Source organism: Peromyscus californicus, unplaced genomic scaffold, assembly GCF_007827085.1.
Source record: "Peromyscus californicus insignis strain IS unplaced genomic scaffold, ASM782708v3 Scaffold_4__1_contigs__length_199733344, whole genome shotgun sequence".
Classification (NCBI taxonomy): Eukaryota; Metazoa; Chordata; class Mammalia; order Rodentia; family Cricetidae; genus Peromyscus; species Peromyscus californicus.
In genome coordinates, this window is record NW_026294562.1 from 84514329 (window position 1) to 84529969 (window position 15641).

The 15641-nt window shown below is 47.4% G+C and overlaps 1 protein-coding gene across 2 annotated transcripts in view; it reads right to left on the reverse strand.

The window, feature by feature from the left end:
- Positions 1–15641, reverse strand: part of Iqck (IQ motif containing K) — a 138632-nt gene that overhangs the window by 73690 nt on the left and 49301 nt on the right. The window contains exon 7 of one of the 2 annotated variants that reach the window (XM_052761156.1): positions 305–389. The exons of the other annotated variant lie outside the window; for it this stretch is intronic. Coding sequence (XP_052617116.1) covers positions 305–389 — 85 coding nt within the window. The remainder of the gene's footprint in view (positions 1–304; positions 390–15641) is intronic. 2 annotated transcript variants of the gene reach the window in all.

Here is a 15641-nt window from a genome sequence, read left to right on the forward strand (position 1 = left end):
TACAGGCACAATGCCTAGTTTTTTATACGGATTCTGTGAATATGAACTCAGGATCTCAGCTCATATGACAGGCACTTTTACAACTGCCCCAACCCTCAAATGTATCTTTTATGATAATTGTAAAATAAGTTTTGATTAAAAAAATAAAATTCAAATCCCTCTGTTTGCAGAGACTCCAATCTCTGAGGTCGGTCTATATGTGAGCAATAGCATTCAATTTCAGATGAATCTATTTTCCCACTGGCCCACCATGTCACAACAAGTCCCAATCATGCTCAGTGTCACACTCACAGGTGGCCCTTACCAGATAGGCTCTCCAGAAGGACTGGATGATGATTGCTGCTTCTTCTTCTGTCAGTAACAGGGACAGGGGGATTGGTGGCCGGGGGCTGAAAAGCAATAAAATGGTCATAGTTCTGTGAGAATCCATCCCTCATCCTGGCAATGCCTTTGACAACATAATAGTCTTCCTGATTAAGAGCCTCATTCATCCCCATCTTAGAGGGCAAAAATGTCATTTTTGATGGAAGAGTGTATGCTTGAGTTAGCATTTCCTGTTAGAGCTGGGATTTTTTTCAAAATTGTTATTCTTTCTCTCTCTCTCTCTCTCTCTCTCTCTCTCTCTCTCTCTCTCTCTCTCTCTCTCTCTCTCTCTCTCTCTCTGTATAGGGGGAACGTGTATCCAAGTCTGCACATGTGGAAGACAGAGGCTGACAGCCAGTGTCTGCCCTGATTATGGTCCACTGTGTTTTTTGAAACAGGATCTTCAATTGAACTTGGAGCTCCTTGCTCCTTGGTTCAGCTGGCCAGGAGACACCAGGTACTGTCTCACGTCTGCCCCCTACACCCAGCTCTGGGGCGTACCCACTACCACACCCGGCTTTTTACATGGGTCCTGGGGATCTGAACTCGGGTCCCCAAGCTTGCACAGCAAGCACTGTACCAGCTGAGCCACTTCCCAGGTCCAGTCAGTGTGTGCTCTTAAATCGGGGCTAGCCCAGTCTTCCTTTGAAGGACTCGGGCTACACGTTGGTCTTGAAGATGCAACATCCATGTCATCACCACAAGACTACATCGACATAGGACAAGAGACAGAACACCAGCCTTTGCGGGCGACACTGTAACTTAAGCATTGCACGAACCAGCTTGGTAGCTCACACACACCATCCGACCATTTAAGAGGTGAAGTGGGAAGAGCCTAAGTTCAAGTCAACCTTGGCTACATATCAACTTTGAGGCTATGTGAGGCCTCTCAAAACAAAAACTCAGAGTAGTGAGTGGCAGGGGGCTGGGAAGTGTTCAGCGACTGAGCACAGGGCAGCCTAGCGTGCACATGGCCTTGGGTTCAACCTCCAGGACAGAAAGAAAAAGAAAAAAAGGGGAGGGGGAGACAGGGAGAGAGAGAACCTTGACACAGTATGTTTGGGTGAATAAATGCTTTTAGATTATTCCAAAATAGAAGAAATCAAAGTCAGGAAGGCAGTGTGGTTCCCGAGACCCTGTCTAGGGGTGTAGTGTCGCAGCAGGCTCTGGCTTTCCGGCTGGCTGGCCGTCCTCCAGCCAGTGGAGAATGTAGTAGACATTTCGATAGAGATAATCAGCCCCTGCGAACACAGCTTTGGGAGAACCTTTCCCTAATGTTCACTTTCCACTTTTAGCCCCATCAGACGGTCTTTTGTTTGCTGCTTCTGGTTTTGCCTCTTCTTGCTTAAGAGCTGCTTTTCTGGCTGCAATGCTCTGCCCCTGGAGTGCCCTGCTTTCCACAGGCAGTGTCTGCTCATCCATTCTTCCAGTGTCCATATGCTAGAAATCAGTGGTGTGTCACGGCCACTTCACATCCCTGAAGTGACTGCCCCTCACTAGATAAAATGGCTTCCAGAGACCTTGGCGTTTCTAAGGAGACCTTGGTCTGGCGGCAGTGAACTTAGAGAATAACACTGTAATGTACCAACACCGGCTGATATTTGCCGAGCACCTTCTGGCCCCACCAGGCCTGTTTCCAAGTTCCAGCCAACCTGGCCTTTCAGCTCCTCTGAAAAAGTGTCTCCAGAGCCCTGAGGCAGGAGGATAGCTGTTCAGGTTGCTCTCTTCTCCAGGACGCCCAGCAGAGGAGATGCAGGGCCCTACATCCCAGCCTGTGATCTGCTTACTCAGTCCTGCCCCATGGTGCGGGGCCACATCTGCCCTAAGATGATGACACTTTTCCTTCATTTGTTCCAATGTGCCCGAGGGCTGACTGGTCAGCACCAGACACCCTTTTCTCCTGGTTCACTCCTAGGCCTTTTCTGATTTCCACTCAAATGATATTTAAAACATCCTTTGATTAAGTTCAGGGTCTACCTATTATACTTCCTAGTTCTTGGCCCAATTTGGAAACAAATCTGTGTGCTTGTCTGATGAAGGTCCATATCGACAGGACTGAAAGCCATAGGCACACAGCCTGGTCTCTTGGTATTGGCACTTCAGACAACACAGGCATGCAGCAGGCACTCAATAGCTGTGGAGGCTGGCCACTGTGATCAGATATCTACAGAAACAACTTAAGGAAAGGGGGCGCTTATTTGGGCCCATGGTTTCAGAGGGGTTTCAGTTCCTCATGGTGGGGCGTGCATGAAGTCCTTGGCCATGTGAACATGTGGTGGAGAGCCCTCATATCTAAGTTGTCTAGGAAACAGAGAGCTAGAATGAAACCAGGGCTAAGCATGACTTTCCAAGTCCCTCACCTGGTTACTTTCACCAGTCAGGCCCCACCTCCTAAAGGTTCCAGAGCCTTCCAAATAGCACCACAAGCATGGTGTCCAGTATCCATAAGATGAACCTGTGGGTACATTTCAGATCGAAACACCAACAGCCTGGCTGTGGGCTAAGCGCTGCGCAGCACATGGCTTCATCAAATCTTTACACCAGAAACAAGGGCTGCTGTGACCTTGTGTTTAGGGCTGAAAAGGCTGAGAGGCATGAGGAGGAGGAGGGTATGACAAAGGGAACTCATTCAAGGTCACTGACTGCTTCCTACTGAGAATGCAAGCTGTCCAGAAACAGGGAGTGACCAAAGAAGGGGAGAGACAGCTAGAAGGTCACTAACATGGAAGTGGAGTCTAGCAGCTGATGGACAATAGAAGAAAGCATGGCCACTTGCCTAGGTGTTTAAAAAAAAAAGTAGAGAAGGAAAGCCATAATCATAGAACACACTCCTCCCCTGACCTTCCAATGACAATGTAGCGGACTGTCATCTGTCCCAGTCTCCTCAGCAAAGTTCTATGTCAGGCTGCTTTAACAAAGGAGCGTCTGTGGCTGGCATCTGAAGGGAGATTTGGTGGTCCCCATCATTTCAGTGGCATTCTTCCCTGGCTGTAGGTATATCTCAGTTCTGACTCAGCGAATGTCAAAGTACCAGTATCCTGTTGGGGACCAGAGGGAGGAAGAACTGCAAAGCCAAGGCACTGGGGCCAGGCCAGTCCAACAAAGGGCCTTGTCCATAATGAGACCCAGAGCCGCTTTGCATCTCAATGACATGTGCAAAGGCAAAATGAGATGGCTAATAGGCCTGTGAGGCAGTAACATGAGGCCACTTTTAGTGATGTCCCTGGCTTTCATGGCTAAATAATACAGTGCTGTCTCGTTGGCAAACAAGAGTAAGTGCGAGAGAGCTGGCGTGTATCAGGCTGAATGAAAAGGATCTGCTCTCCCAGTGAAGCGCCTGGGAATTATTTGCTTCAGTGGGCCAGCTTGAAGGGACAGATGCCACGCCAGGTCCTTCCCTATCTTGGAATCAGTGCAGCTGGCCTCGGGTCAGATAAAAATAAAGAGGCAAGCCTCATCACCAGGACGCTAGGGGCAAGAGAGATGAATGTGTCAATCACAGGAGGAGGCTGCTGCAAAGAGGCCCCTCATGGCTGGAGCTGGACATCCCCAGAGCAGACATTCTATTGCTGAGTGTCTCCAAGACGACTTGCCTTATTAGCAACGATGATCAGCATGACTGCCTCCCTTTCCTCTTAATTAAATGTATTTGCACCCTAAGAATCAGCGCTATAATCTTGAGAGGAGCAGAAACCAGTTTTCCTGATAGTGTGTGCATTGTGTGGATTTAAAAATGTATTCACATGCTTTGCAGCTTTTGACTGCAAAGTAAAAGATCTGCAGGCAAGAGACAATATACCATGCTTGTGAACTGGGTAGTGAGAACAGGGCCAGAGAGCTGGCTCAGTGCTTAAGAGTACTAGCTGTGCAATCACAAAGACAAGAGTTCAGATCCCAGGGCCCACGCATCAAGCCCAATCTAGTCAAACTCTGAGAGATGTGACATTCTCTTCTGGTCCTCATGTGCACAGGTACATGCACCCGAGCCCCCCCCCCCCCCCCACATGCTTGCACTCATAAACACACACTAAAAAGATCTGGGAAGGTAGTCCTCATCCATTTCTCTGTGCAGTTGTATGAATTACAGAGTCAGGTAGGAAGAAAGAAAGCTTGCTCAGGATTGAACATTACATTTTAGATTAAATTTATCCTCCTTTCATTAAGTAAAAGATGAACTGTTTTCTTGGGACATAAAAGCAGGAATGATCCAGATAGAAATCCATTTCCATCATCGTAAAGTCTTTTAATGGCCTAGGGTTGGGTGTGCTATCCACCTACTGTATCTGGCAAGAGATGTGGCCCTCCACCTTAACTGCCTTACTCTCTTACACCGTTTATTGGCACTTACATTCTGGGGCAAGGGGTGCACGTGGGTGCGGGTAGGTGTAGAAGGCAGACGTTGATGTTGGCTGTCTTCCTTAATCTCACTCCATCTTATTTTTTTGAGTACCTCAAAAAAATACCTGCAGCCCATTGATTCTGCTTGGCTGCCTGGCCAATGAGCAGCAAGGACTCCGTCCCCACTTCCACAGTACTGGGGCCACTGGTGTGTATAACTGTACCCAGCCTCTTTCCTGGGTACTAGAGATCTGAACAGTATTTTACAGATGGAGCCACCTCTCCAGCCCCCTCACAGCCTTAGGAATGTCAGCCACTGGCAGAAGTCCAAAAGTCTTGCTGGAATTTTACCTCCAGACATATGGCTGTCTACCTCTTCAGATGGGATCTCCTAGGATCCTTTAAGTCCCAGAGTTCTGTGACATGAGGAATTTCTTCAGAGGTCCATGCAGAACTTCTGAGTGCAGCCTTCCAGCATATTTAGAAATTGTGGTTAGCGGGCTGTGATCGGGCTTTCGCCTCCTCACTCACCCCCGCCCCAGGAAATCAACAAGCAGTGATTACTCCAGTCAGCTGAGTCACTGCCCTGGTTAGACACACAGCAGGCTGCTCAGCCAACCTCCTCACTGAAGCCCTAAGCCCAGATAACAGCCTACTGAACAGCCAGCAGCTGGGCCACATGCTCCCCCTGTGGGTAAGAGAGACAGGAAACCTCTTAAAGACCAGGACGGAGGGACTTGGTTTTTTGGGGTTTGTTTTTGTTTTTGTTTTTGTTTTGTTTGGTTTTGTTTTGTCTTGTTTCATAAAATACACCCCAATTGTGATGTTATTTAGCTCACTTGTAACTAGTCATGTGCTTTTCCTAATGTGACTTTGGGAAACTTAACAATTGACCTCCCACTCCCAAGGGTAAGTTCAGGTCAGGGTGTGTTGGGGGAGATCAGGTTTATCTACTCCAACCCTTTCCAAAACATCATTAGATTATTAATGTCACTGAGTACTGAACCCACGACCTTATGCATCTTAAAGATCTGCCACTGAGCTACACTCCAGATCTTTGCTTTTCTTTTAAAAATGCTTTGGACCCCCTTCTACTCTGTCAGTTTCGATTCTTACCCAGAACATTATTTTTAAAAACTAAGATTTGATACAAAGGTTTACAGCAGACCAATTATAATAAAACAGAATTACCAAAATATTAGAAAAACTGGTGATATTGTGATACATGTGTGTAGTTGTTTTTTTTTTTAACTTTTACTCTTTGTTCTTAGGGGGGCCCAACACCCAGCTCCCAAATAAATCACACACATGGAGTCTTATTATTTCTTATGAATGCCTAGCCTTAGCTTGGCTTGTTTCTAACCAGCTCTTCTTAACTTCAATTAGCCCATTTACCTTTTGCCTCTGAGCTTTTATCTTTATCCTATGTACCTTTCTTTACTTCTTACTCTGTGGCTTGCTATGTAGCTGGGTGGCTGGCCTCAGGAGTCCTCTCACTCCTAGATCTTCTTCCTAAACTTCTCCTATTTATCCTCTCTGCCTGCCAGCCCCACCTGTCCACCTATCCTTTCTCCTGCCTCACTATTGGCCGTTTAGCTCTTTATTAGACCATCGGGTGTTTTAGACAGGCAAAGTAACACAGTGTCAACAGAGTTAAGCAAATGCAATATAAAGAATGCAACGCATCTTTGCATCATTAAACAAATGTTCCACAGCATAAACAAGTGTAACACATCTTAAAATAATATTCCACAACACGCGAGCTTCTAAATTAGGCACCTGTAACTATAACTAACATGGTGGGTCAACTACTGCAGTGAGAGGAGCCCCAGGTGTAACTGGCATTTCGCCATCACTACACATCTGGAATGTGACAGGAAGCTATCAGTGACTGTGATACCCGTGGCCAAGTCGATTCTAAGTGCTACAGACATGGCGGGAGCTACTGCCAGACTCAGAAAAGGCAGAGATTAGAGAAAGTCAGGAGCTAACATCCCCGAGTCTACATTCTAGGTCCCTGAGGCGGGGGAAGAGAGGAAGGGTAAATTTTACATCCACCAAGAGGCTGGAGACTAAGACTTCAATTTAAACAGGAGGAAGCCCAGCAGTAAAGCAAGCAAGCAGGACCATTTAAAAGCCAGAATGAGGTCTGGGGAGATGGCTCAGTGGGTAAGAAACTTGCCCGACATGAAGGACTTTACACTGTGCCCATGCAAATCTAGGCACAGTGGCACACATCTGTAATCCCAGTGTCCTACAACAAGACAGAGGAGAGTCCCTAGAAACACCAAGGCCAGCTAGCACAGCATTCACGGTGGCAAACAACAGAGATCCTGTCTCAACTAAGGTGTGATGTGAAGACCAGTTCTTTAGGTTGTCTTCTGACCTCTACGTATGCACCAAAGCAGACATGTGCCCACATTCACACGTGCACACACATATGCACACACCACGTACATCACAATCACACACACATACCAAAGCCAGAATGACCAGGAGTGACATACAGAGTCTGACTGAAAAGTTATTCAAGGGGTCTTCCCAGATGGAAGAGGAATTCAGTAATACAGGCCTGCCACATGACTTTTCCTAGAGCTAGCGGGAGCATCATCAGACCAAAGCAAAAATTCCATTTGTCAAGCTGGATGAGCCAATCGGTTTAGTGGGGTTATTTACAGGAGCGTGGGTGACTCAAAGGCAGCTACCCCAGCAGAAAGTCCCACCCTGGCCTGGATGACTCACAAAAGAACTGCACTTTGTTTTCATCTTACATGTAACAATGAGGAGGGATCTCAGAAGAACTTCCTGAGCCCTCCACCTCCACAAGGGTATGTTAATAGCCCTGCCTCCCAAAAGCTCCCCAGTGGCTTCCAATGGGGTATCCCAGCTGCTGACTTAAGACAGCAATAGTCACATCAAACCCAGAGAGGATTTGCACACCAAGGCCTCCAAGTTGATGTCACCTCCACTAACACATGGTCCATCCCTGGCTTCCCCAGGTTGGGAGAACTCCTCATGGAGGTAATTCAGAAAGCAGCATGACTGGCTGGGACCCAGCTACTTCCAATGGCATCTGATGCATGGGCATTCTTGTGGAGGGTCCTCAACCTACAGTATCCATGCTAACTCTCTGTAGTGTCGGAATTAAATCGCAGGACACCCAGTGGCCATGTGCAGAGAAATGGAGAATTCTTGGCATGAAAAACCTTATGTCCTGCATCAGAAATCCTGTGAATAGAGACACCATTTAATCCTTTGGTGACCGACTCCGGTTCGGAGCTGGATTGTCCCCCAGAGCTCCACGTGGTAAGGCTTTGGTCCCCAGTGTGAGACTGTTGGAAGACAGTGCACCCTCTAGGAGAAAAGGCCTGCGGGAGGTCTTCAGGTATTGAAGGGGAGGTGTCCTGAAAGGGTATGTGAGACTCTGAGCCTCTCCCTTTCTTTTGTTTCCTGGCTATGACAAGGGTGGGGTTCTGTTGATTTTTTTATGTTAGTATCAAAATCACTTTTACTATGACACGTTCTTCCACATATTACTATTTAAATTTGCCCCTTCCTCCCTCCCTTGTCCTTCCTTCCTCCTTCACTGGTCCTCTGCCTCCCCACAGAGTCCCTTTTCCGCTTTCACGGCGCTTTGGTTTAAATGTGAGCCGCTTCCTATAGGCTCACGTTTCAACATCTGGTTCCCAGGTGGTTGACACCATCAGAGAAAGCCGTGGACTCTTTAGGAGATAGCGTCTCACTGATTTTATAGCCAGGTCCTGCTTTCTGGTCACCTGTCTGCTTCCTGGGTGAGGCTGCAATGTGACCAGCCAGCTTCTTGCTCCTGCAGGTGGCCATCTCTTCCCCATGTTGTATACAAGTTTCCTCTAAGATAAAAATCCTCCATTAAGGGAAGTTCATTAAGACACAGGAAAAATTCTAAGGGGTGTGTGTGTGTGTGTGTGTGTGTGTGTGTGTGTGTGTGTGTGTATGTGTGTGTGTGTGTGTGTGTAATATTCCATCCTACATGAAAGTTCCTTAAACTCAGAAAGTAAACTGAATAGCTTCAGGAAGTCCCTGAAACTGACCAGCTACACTAGGACCCTCCCTCCCCAAGCCTATATGAACAGTGAGAACTGCTGAGAGACACTCTCGGACCAACTGAGGTGCCTAGAAGAGGCTCAGACTCAGCCATGCTCCCTGAAAGGAGACCACCTGAGCTGCCTGGAGGAGACATCCTCTCACCCACTGAGCTGCCTGCAGGCTGTGAAGTCTGCTCTAGGCTTCCAGCTTTTGTGCACTGTCACCACGCTGGGTTGGATTTGGTGATGCAGCTGTCTTTGAGTTATTTCTGCTCCTGTAAGCAGCCCCTCACCCACACTCCAGTAAATAACCCCAATAAACTCACCGGGTCACCTGCTTTCTTCTGCCATCAGTCACTCCTGGGAAGTGGGTGTTTGCTCATGTCGCCCAGGAATAGTGTCACAAAAGACCCCATCATGACAGACTGTGTCCCTCTGGAATTATGTCCACCCCTTTCCCTTTAAGATGCTTTTGTCGGGATATTTTATCACAGAAACAAGAGAAGAATCTAAGGTACATGTCATGTGTGGATATTTAAGTCTAGATTGCACATATAAGGGAAGCTACATAATATTCTGTCTTCGAGATGAGTGGTTTTGCTCAGCTACACATTCCTGCCATGAAACCCTGTTCAACTAGAGGCCCCAACAGCCATGGACTGGAAACTGCACTGTGAACCAAAGTAAAGCTTTCCCCTTTACGAGCCGATTAGGGTGCACATCTGTTACAGTTATGGAAAACTTACCAACACTGCGCCCCCAAGATCTCTGCATGGAATCCCCAGTCTCTGGGATGGATGTTCCCTCTGTGGCACGAGGAACTGCAGATGTAATGAGCTGGAGACCTTGATAGAGGAGATGATCCCGGACTACCAAGAAGGCTCAGTGCTATAACCACTTAGAGAGGAAGGCAGGAAAAGTACTGGACTAGAAGAGACAGGAGACAGTAGCGAAGGATTGGCCTGTAGAAGCTAGGAAATCAAGACAAGAATTCTTCCTTCAGCCCCTAGAAGGCACTGGCCATCCTAACACTTCAACTCTGGACTAGTAAAACTGATTTTTGACCTGGATCCTCCAAAACAATAAAAGAAGTGTGTGTGATTTTAACCTACTGAGTTTGTGGTAACTGTGTGAAGCAGCCAGCGGCAACTAATACATCCCTCATAAGTGGCAGCAACGACATGGAGCCCAGATGAGTCTGCCTTGCTGGCTTGTGCACACAAGCTCCACAGCATGGAGCCCAGATGAGTCTGCCTCGCTGGCTTGTGCACACAAGCTCCACAGCATGGAGCCCAGATGAGTCTGCCTCGCTGGCTTGTGCACACAAGCTCTACAGCATGGAGCCCAGATGAGTCTGCCTCGCTGGCTTGTGCACACAAGCTCCACAGCATGGAGCCCAGATGAGTCTGCCTCGCTGGCTTGTGCACACAAGCTCCACAGCATGGAGCCCAGATGAGTCTACCTCGCTGGCTTGTGCACACAAGCTCCACAGCATGGAGCCCAGATGAGTCTGCCTTGCTGGCTTGTGCACACAAGCTCCACAGCATGGAGCCCAGATTCTGCCTCGCTGGCTTGTGCACACAAGCAACAGGAAGAAGGAAAGGAAACGATGCCATGTGCCCCAGAAAAATGGCCACCTGTATGTCAACCCTCCGATGACAGGGAGCCACTCTGAGGATTTAGGCATCCCAGCATGCCCCAAATCCCTGAAGCAGCTTCACTTCCTGCCTCCCTCTGAAAATAAATGAAAGAGCAAGGAGACAAGATGACAGAGCCCGTCAAGAAGGCACGACAACAAAATTTCTGCCCAAACACCACGTAGCTATGAACATTAGAAGCAAACGTGTGCACTTTCCTGAGCTACCTTGAAAGCTTGGGCGTGCCCAGTCCCATGGTTAACTTCGTTGCAAAGAGGCGGTCATGCCTCTGGGACTTGTCCTCAGATGCCACAGGGACAATTCTGTTTTCACCTCAGTTTGTGGTCATAAGACACCTTTCGTCATCAAACTATGGTGGGATTTCTTCTTTCTTTATTTTGTCCAAGGATAGAATTTGGCTGAAAAAACACTTTACCCAAAGCAACCTTTTCTCTTCTAACACAATCGTGGCTTCATTGAAGGCCTCAGTTTCAACGATGTCTTTCATGAGCCTTCTCCCCTGAGACCTGAGACCAGGAGGGCAGCGGACCCTTTTGTTCCTAGCTCAATTCGATAGTTCTTTTTTGCTAATGACTCTGATTGAATCTCAGGGCAATACTTTTTGGCTGAAGTAAAAAAAAAAAATTGCTATATTTCCTTCTGAAGATTCTAGCAAATAATTCCATTGCCTCTGGCTGGCTGGTTGAGTTAGGGCTATATGCTTCAGGAGGATGATGATGAGTTCTGAGTAAGGGTAAGGCCAGCACAAGGTATGCCGTAATGCACACCCACTGAAAGGCAGGGAAGAAACTCCCTCCTCAGACTCCAGGAAGAGTCCACAGTGAACTGTACCACTGTTTCGCGTCATCACTCCTTTTCCTGTGAAAGAGCTGGGCACCCCTGCTCTGTGCTACACGCCTCTCAGCTCCTCCCTGAGGCCGGGGCCACTTCCTCCTAACACGGATGCTGAACTTGGCCAGGTATGTAACTTGCATTAGCACATGGGATGTGAGCAGCCGTAGTGTCTGCCACTGCACGGCTTAGCCATCGTTCTTCTTCCTCTTCTGTGAGGCCCAGGAAGGGGGCTGCCCCTTCATCCCCAGTCCTAGAATGGAATGGGATGTAGAGCAGAGCCCAAGATGACACGCACACCGCATGAAAAGAGTAAAACCCATGGTGTAGAGCACCGAGGCGTGGGGTTATTTGTTACTGCAGCAGAACCTACAGAAAGCTGTCTACTACAGAGTACTAGAGGGCATGTGGCAAAATCATGAAAGAGGACCTATCTGCAAGTACCAGAAAGTGAACTCAAACTGGCTGAAAGGAAAAAAAGTGGGGAAGGGGGTATTTACTAGCTCGCTTAAATCCAAAAGAACAGAGCTGGGTTAGGCAGGCCAGATAATAAACAAGAACTCAGACTCTTATCTCTCAGGCCTGCTTTTTATCAGATTGCTTCCGGCAACTCAAGAACTGTCACCCTGAGATCCAGGCCTAGGGCTGTAGCCCATTGGCAGAGCACTTGTCTGACATGCCCGCGGCCCTGGGTCTGATCCCTAGAGCTGGAAAGATAAAAGCAAAGATCTAAGTCTATTGGAGAGGAAACTCCCTCCTGCTGCCTCTTAAAAAGTCTTGAGATTATCTCTGATCGAACCTGTTTAGGTAGCAATCATCATGATTAGGGTTTCCTGCTCTGTTTGGACAGCCCTGCCCTACCCTGGGCTGAGTACTCTAGCTCACTAGAGTATGTGGACTGAGAAATATGACAAGTTAAGTGGCCAGAAACAGCAAAATCGATGCAGAAAAGCCTTATGTTTTAATCTAACTTATGTTTTACTATAATTATGGAAAAGCTATAAATATCCACCAGAAGTGAGAAATTAGAGCAAAAAGAAAAGGAATCAATATCACCCCCACTTTTTTTTACAACCTTCTTTTGAGCCAAGGCTAAGGAGTAACCAAGGACTCTGAATTTCTGATCCTTCTATCTCCACCTCTGGTGTGCTGAGATGGTAGGCATGCACCCACCCCCCCACACACCCAAATCCCCACACCCCCAGTTTATGAAGTGCTGGGGTCTGAATCCAGGGCTTTGAGCATGCTAGACAAGCACTCTACCACTGTACTAACTGAGCCTCAGCCTCAGGCCTGTTCTGCACTCTTGTTGTTGTTTTGTTTTGTTTCTCGAGACAGGGATTCTCTGTGTAGTTTTGGTGGTGCCTTTCCTGGATCTCGCTCTGTGGACCAGGCTGGCCTCGAACTCACAGAGATCTGCCTGGCTCTGCCTCCCAAGTGCTGGGATTAAAAGTGTGCCGCCTATGGCCGGGCGGTGGTGGCGCACGCCTTTAATCCCAGCACTCAGGAGGCAGAGGCAGGCGGATCTCTGTGAGTTCGAGGCCAGTCTGGTCTACAGAGTGAGATCCAGGAAAGGCACAAAGCTACACAGAGAAACCCTGTCTCGAAAAACCAAAAAAAAAAAAAAAAAAAAAAAAGTGTGCCGCCTGGCTCTGTTCTGAATTCTTAAAGAAATTTCTTCGCTAGGAGAAAAATCAAAGTCATCCATGTTGGAAGGAAGCATTGTTCTGAAAGACTCTTTTGGTCTACGGTGATTTAATCCATGACGATCCTTGATTTGAAACGTTTTCTTTCACTGTATAATTTATTTCATAAAGATACATAATTTGTACATGACGGTTTCTAGTTACAATTTTATGAGCTGAAGAGTATTTTTAAAGATTGTCAGTGTTCTAGGCTATACAAAAAATATTAAAACAAAAATAGGCTTGGGAAGAATAGCTACGAAAGGCTAGACAGAATACAGAGTCTGCTACACTGAGGGTAGGGAGAGAGCGTGATGGACGAGGGGCCTGGAAGGAGAAGGATCTTTTACAGGATAATCACTAGTAGCCACCTGTGACCAACGCCTCCAATCCAGCTGTGATCTCACATGACAATGGCATTGTGCTGTAGGCAGCTGGACTTTGACATTAGCATAAGACCCAGGTTGTCCTGGAAGATGGCTCCCAGGCTGGTAGACAGGCTGACTGGAGGCAGTAAGTGATAGCAGATACACCTAGCATCACATCTCACCCAGGGGTTGTTTGCTAAAGTCGGACCAGGAAAGGAAACTCTCATTAAGTCAAAATACCCACTTCAAATCCCTTAAGTTACTCATATGCATATATATTACATCCTTCATGAGGTCAATTTTCTCCTGCTCTTAATACTGATCCCGTTAAGCTCCGATTGACAGGTAAGGCAGTACAATGGTGAGCTGTGCTCTTGACAGGGCTGACTGGAGGCAGGCTGCCTGGTTCAAGTCCTGTCTCTGATGCTGACTTATCACCCTGAGCCTCAGTTCCTTTTCTGAAATGTGTCTGTGGCTGGGACAGCGGGTGTTCCCTGAGCACTCATGAGCCCACCCACCTGCACAGCCCAGCCTTCCTTGCAGGTAGTTTGGGCTCAGCGCTGTGAGGAGGGGTGGAAAAGATTAAGAACCTCTTAGGCAGAGAAGGTTAAGGACGGTGTGGGGCATCTCCTCCATTCTTTATTTCCTGTGTATTCTGACCTATCAGAATTGTTGTTTCTGAGAGTGTGGCCAACCTGCATCAGGCTACATGAGTGGGGAAGAAGCGCAGTGATGACTGGATTTCCCCGGACTCATTCCTTTACTGTCAACTTCCCAGTGTTAGCATCTACATCCAAGAGCTCTGGGGAGGTTGAAAGGGATCATATTCAAGGAAGCATTTAGCGTGCTGGAGAGAATGCTCAGAGGTTAGGAGCACTGGCTGCTCTTCCAGAGGTCCTGAGTTCAATTCCCAGCAACCACATGGTGGCCACAACCATCTGTAATGAGATCTACTGCCCTCTTCTGGCCTGCAGGGATACATGCAGGCAGAACACTGTATGTAATAAATGAATCTTTTTAAAAAAGAAAAAAGGAAAAGAAAAGAAAGAGAGAGAGAGAGAGAGAGAGAGAGAGAGAGAGAGAGAGAGAGAGCATTCAGCAGAGTAACTGCTCAATTGGACCAGTTATTATCACCCAGATGCAAGGTGACCTCTGATGTAGGGTGACTTCTACCCAACAGAGAATTCAGAATTCAAACCTGACTGTACTCTGATTACTCAGGAAGCTAGATTGGTACCTGCCTCTCATTCCAGTATTCAGGAAGCTGAGACAGGAGGACTGAAAGTTTGAGGCCAGCCTAGGCTACATGGTAAGATTCTGTATCAAAAATAGAAACCACAACAAACAAACTGTACACAGAGGAAGCTTTCAAAAACAAAAATGAAAATAAAATAATGCTCAGGCCAGCCTGAAAGTTTGGATTTAACAGGTCTTGAGGGGAACAAAGTTCTACAGATAGTTTTACAATTTTTATTCTTATTGTTTAGTTTTTGGGACAAAGTGTAGTCCTAGCTGACCTGGAACTCACTCTGTAGACCAGGTTGGCCTCAAATCCACAGAAATCTGCCTGCCTCTGCCTCCTAAGTGCTGGGATTAAAGGTGCGTACCACCACGCCTGGCTTGCATTAGATGTTATATTTTGGTTGTGAGCTTAGCCTTTAATGGCTGAACCATTTCTCTAGCCCTGGCTTGCAGACAATTTTTAAATGTGCCAGGGTAGAACCACAGGATTAGAGCAGAGATTCTCAACTGGGGTAATCTGCTTAACCCTCAGCTTTGAGACATTCATCTGTCTGCAGATACTCTGGAATATCAAAACTGTAGGGGTGAGGATGCCACCGGCATCTAGCAGGGAAAGGGCGCCAATACTGCCAACATTACAGCGCACAGCACAGCTCCCCACACAGCCAGAGTCCAAAAGTGTGGGCTAGAGGTTGCTTCCCTGAAGGACTCTGGTTCCTGCTTGCTTGGCTGGCTCTTCCAGCTCCAGGGTAACCTGGAAGAACACGTCCCCTAAATGCTCAAATCCAAGGCTGGACTCAACCCAGCTGGGCTGGCTCCAGGCCCAGGAAGGGTCTCCTGCCTCACAACTTCCCTTTAGTGTTTTGTTAACCCCCGAGTTAAAATACTACACCAACTGCAGCTGCTTGTAAACATGCCTCTCTGTTGTAGAGCTTCAGCCCTAATTTGTTCATTTCTGGTTTCCTCAGCACCAATCTCTCGGTGTGATGAGGGGGTGTTCCCCAGATTTTATTACATCGTGTGAATTAGATTTCATTTTTAGCATGCTCCTGGGCATCTCCTGGAAAGATAATGGAAGCACAGAATACAAAT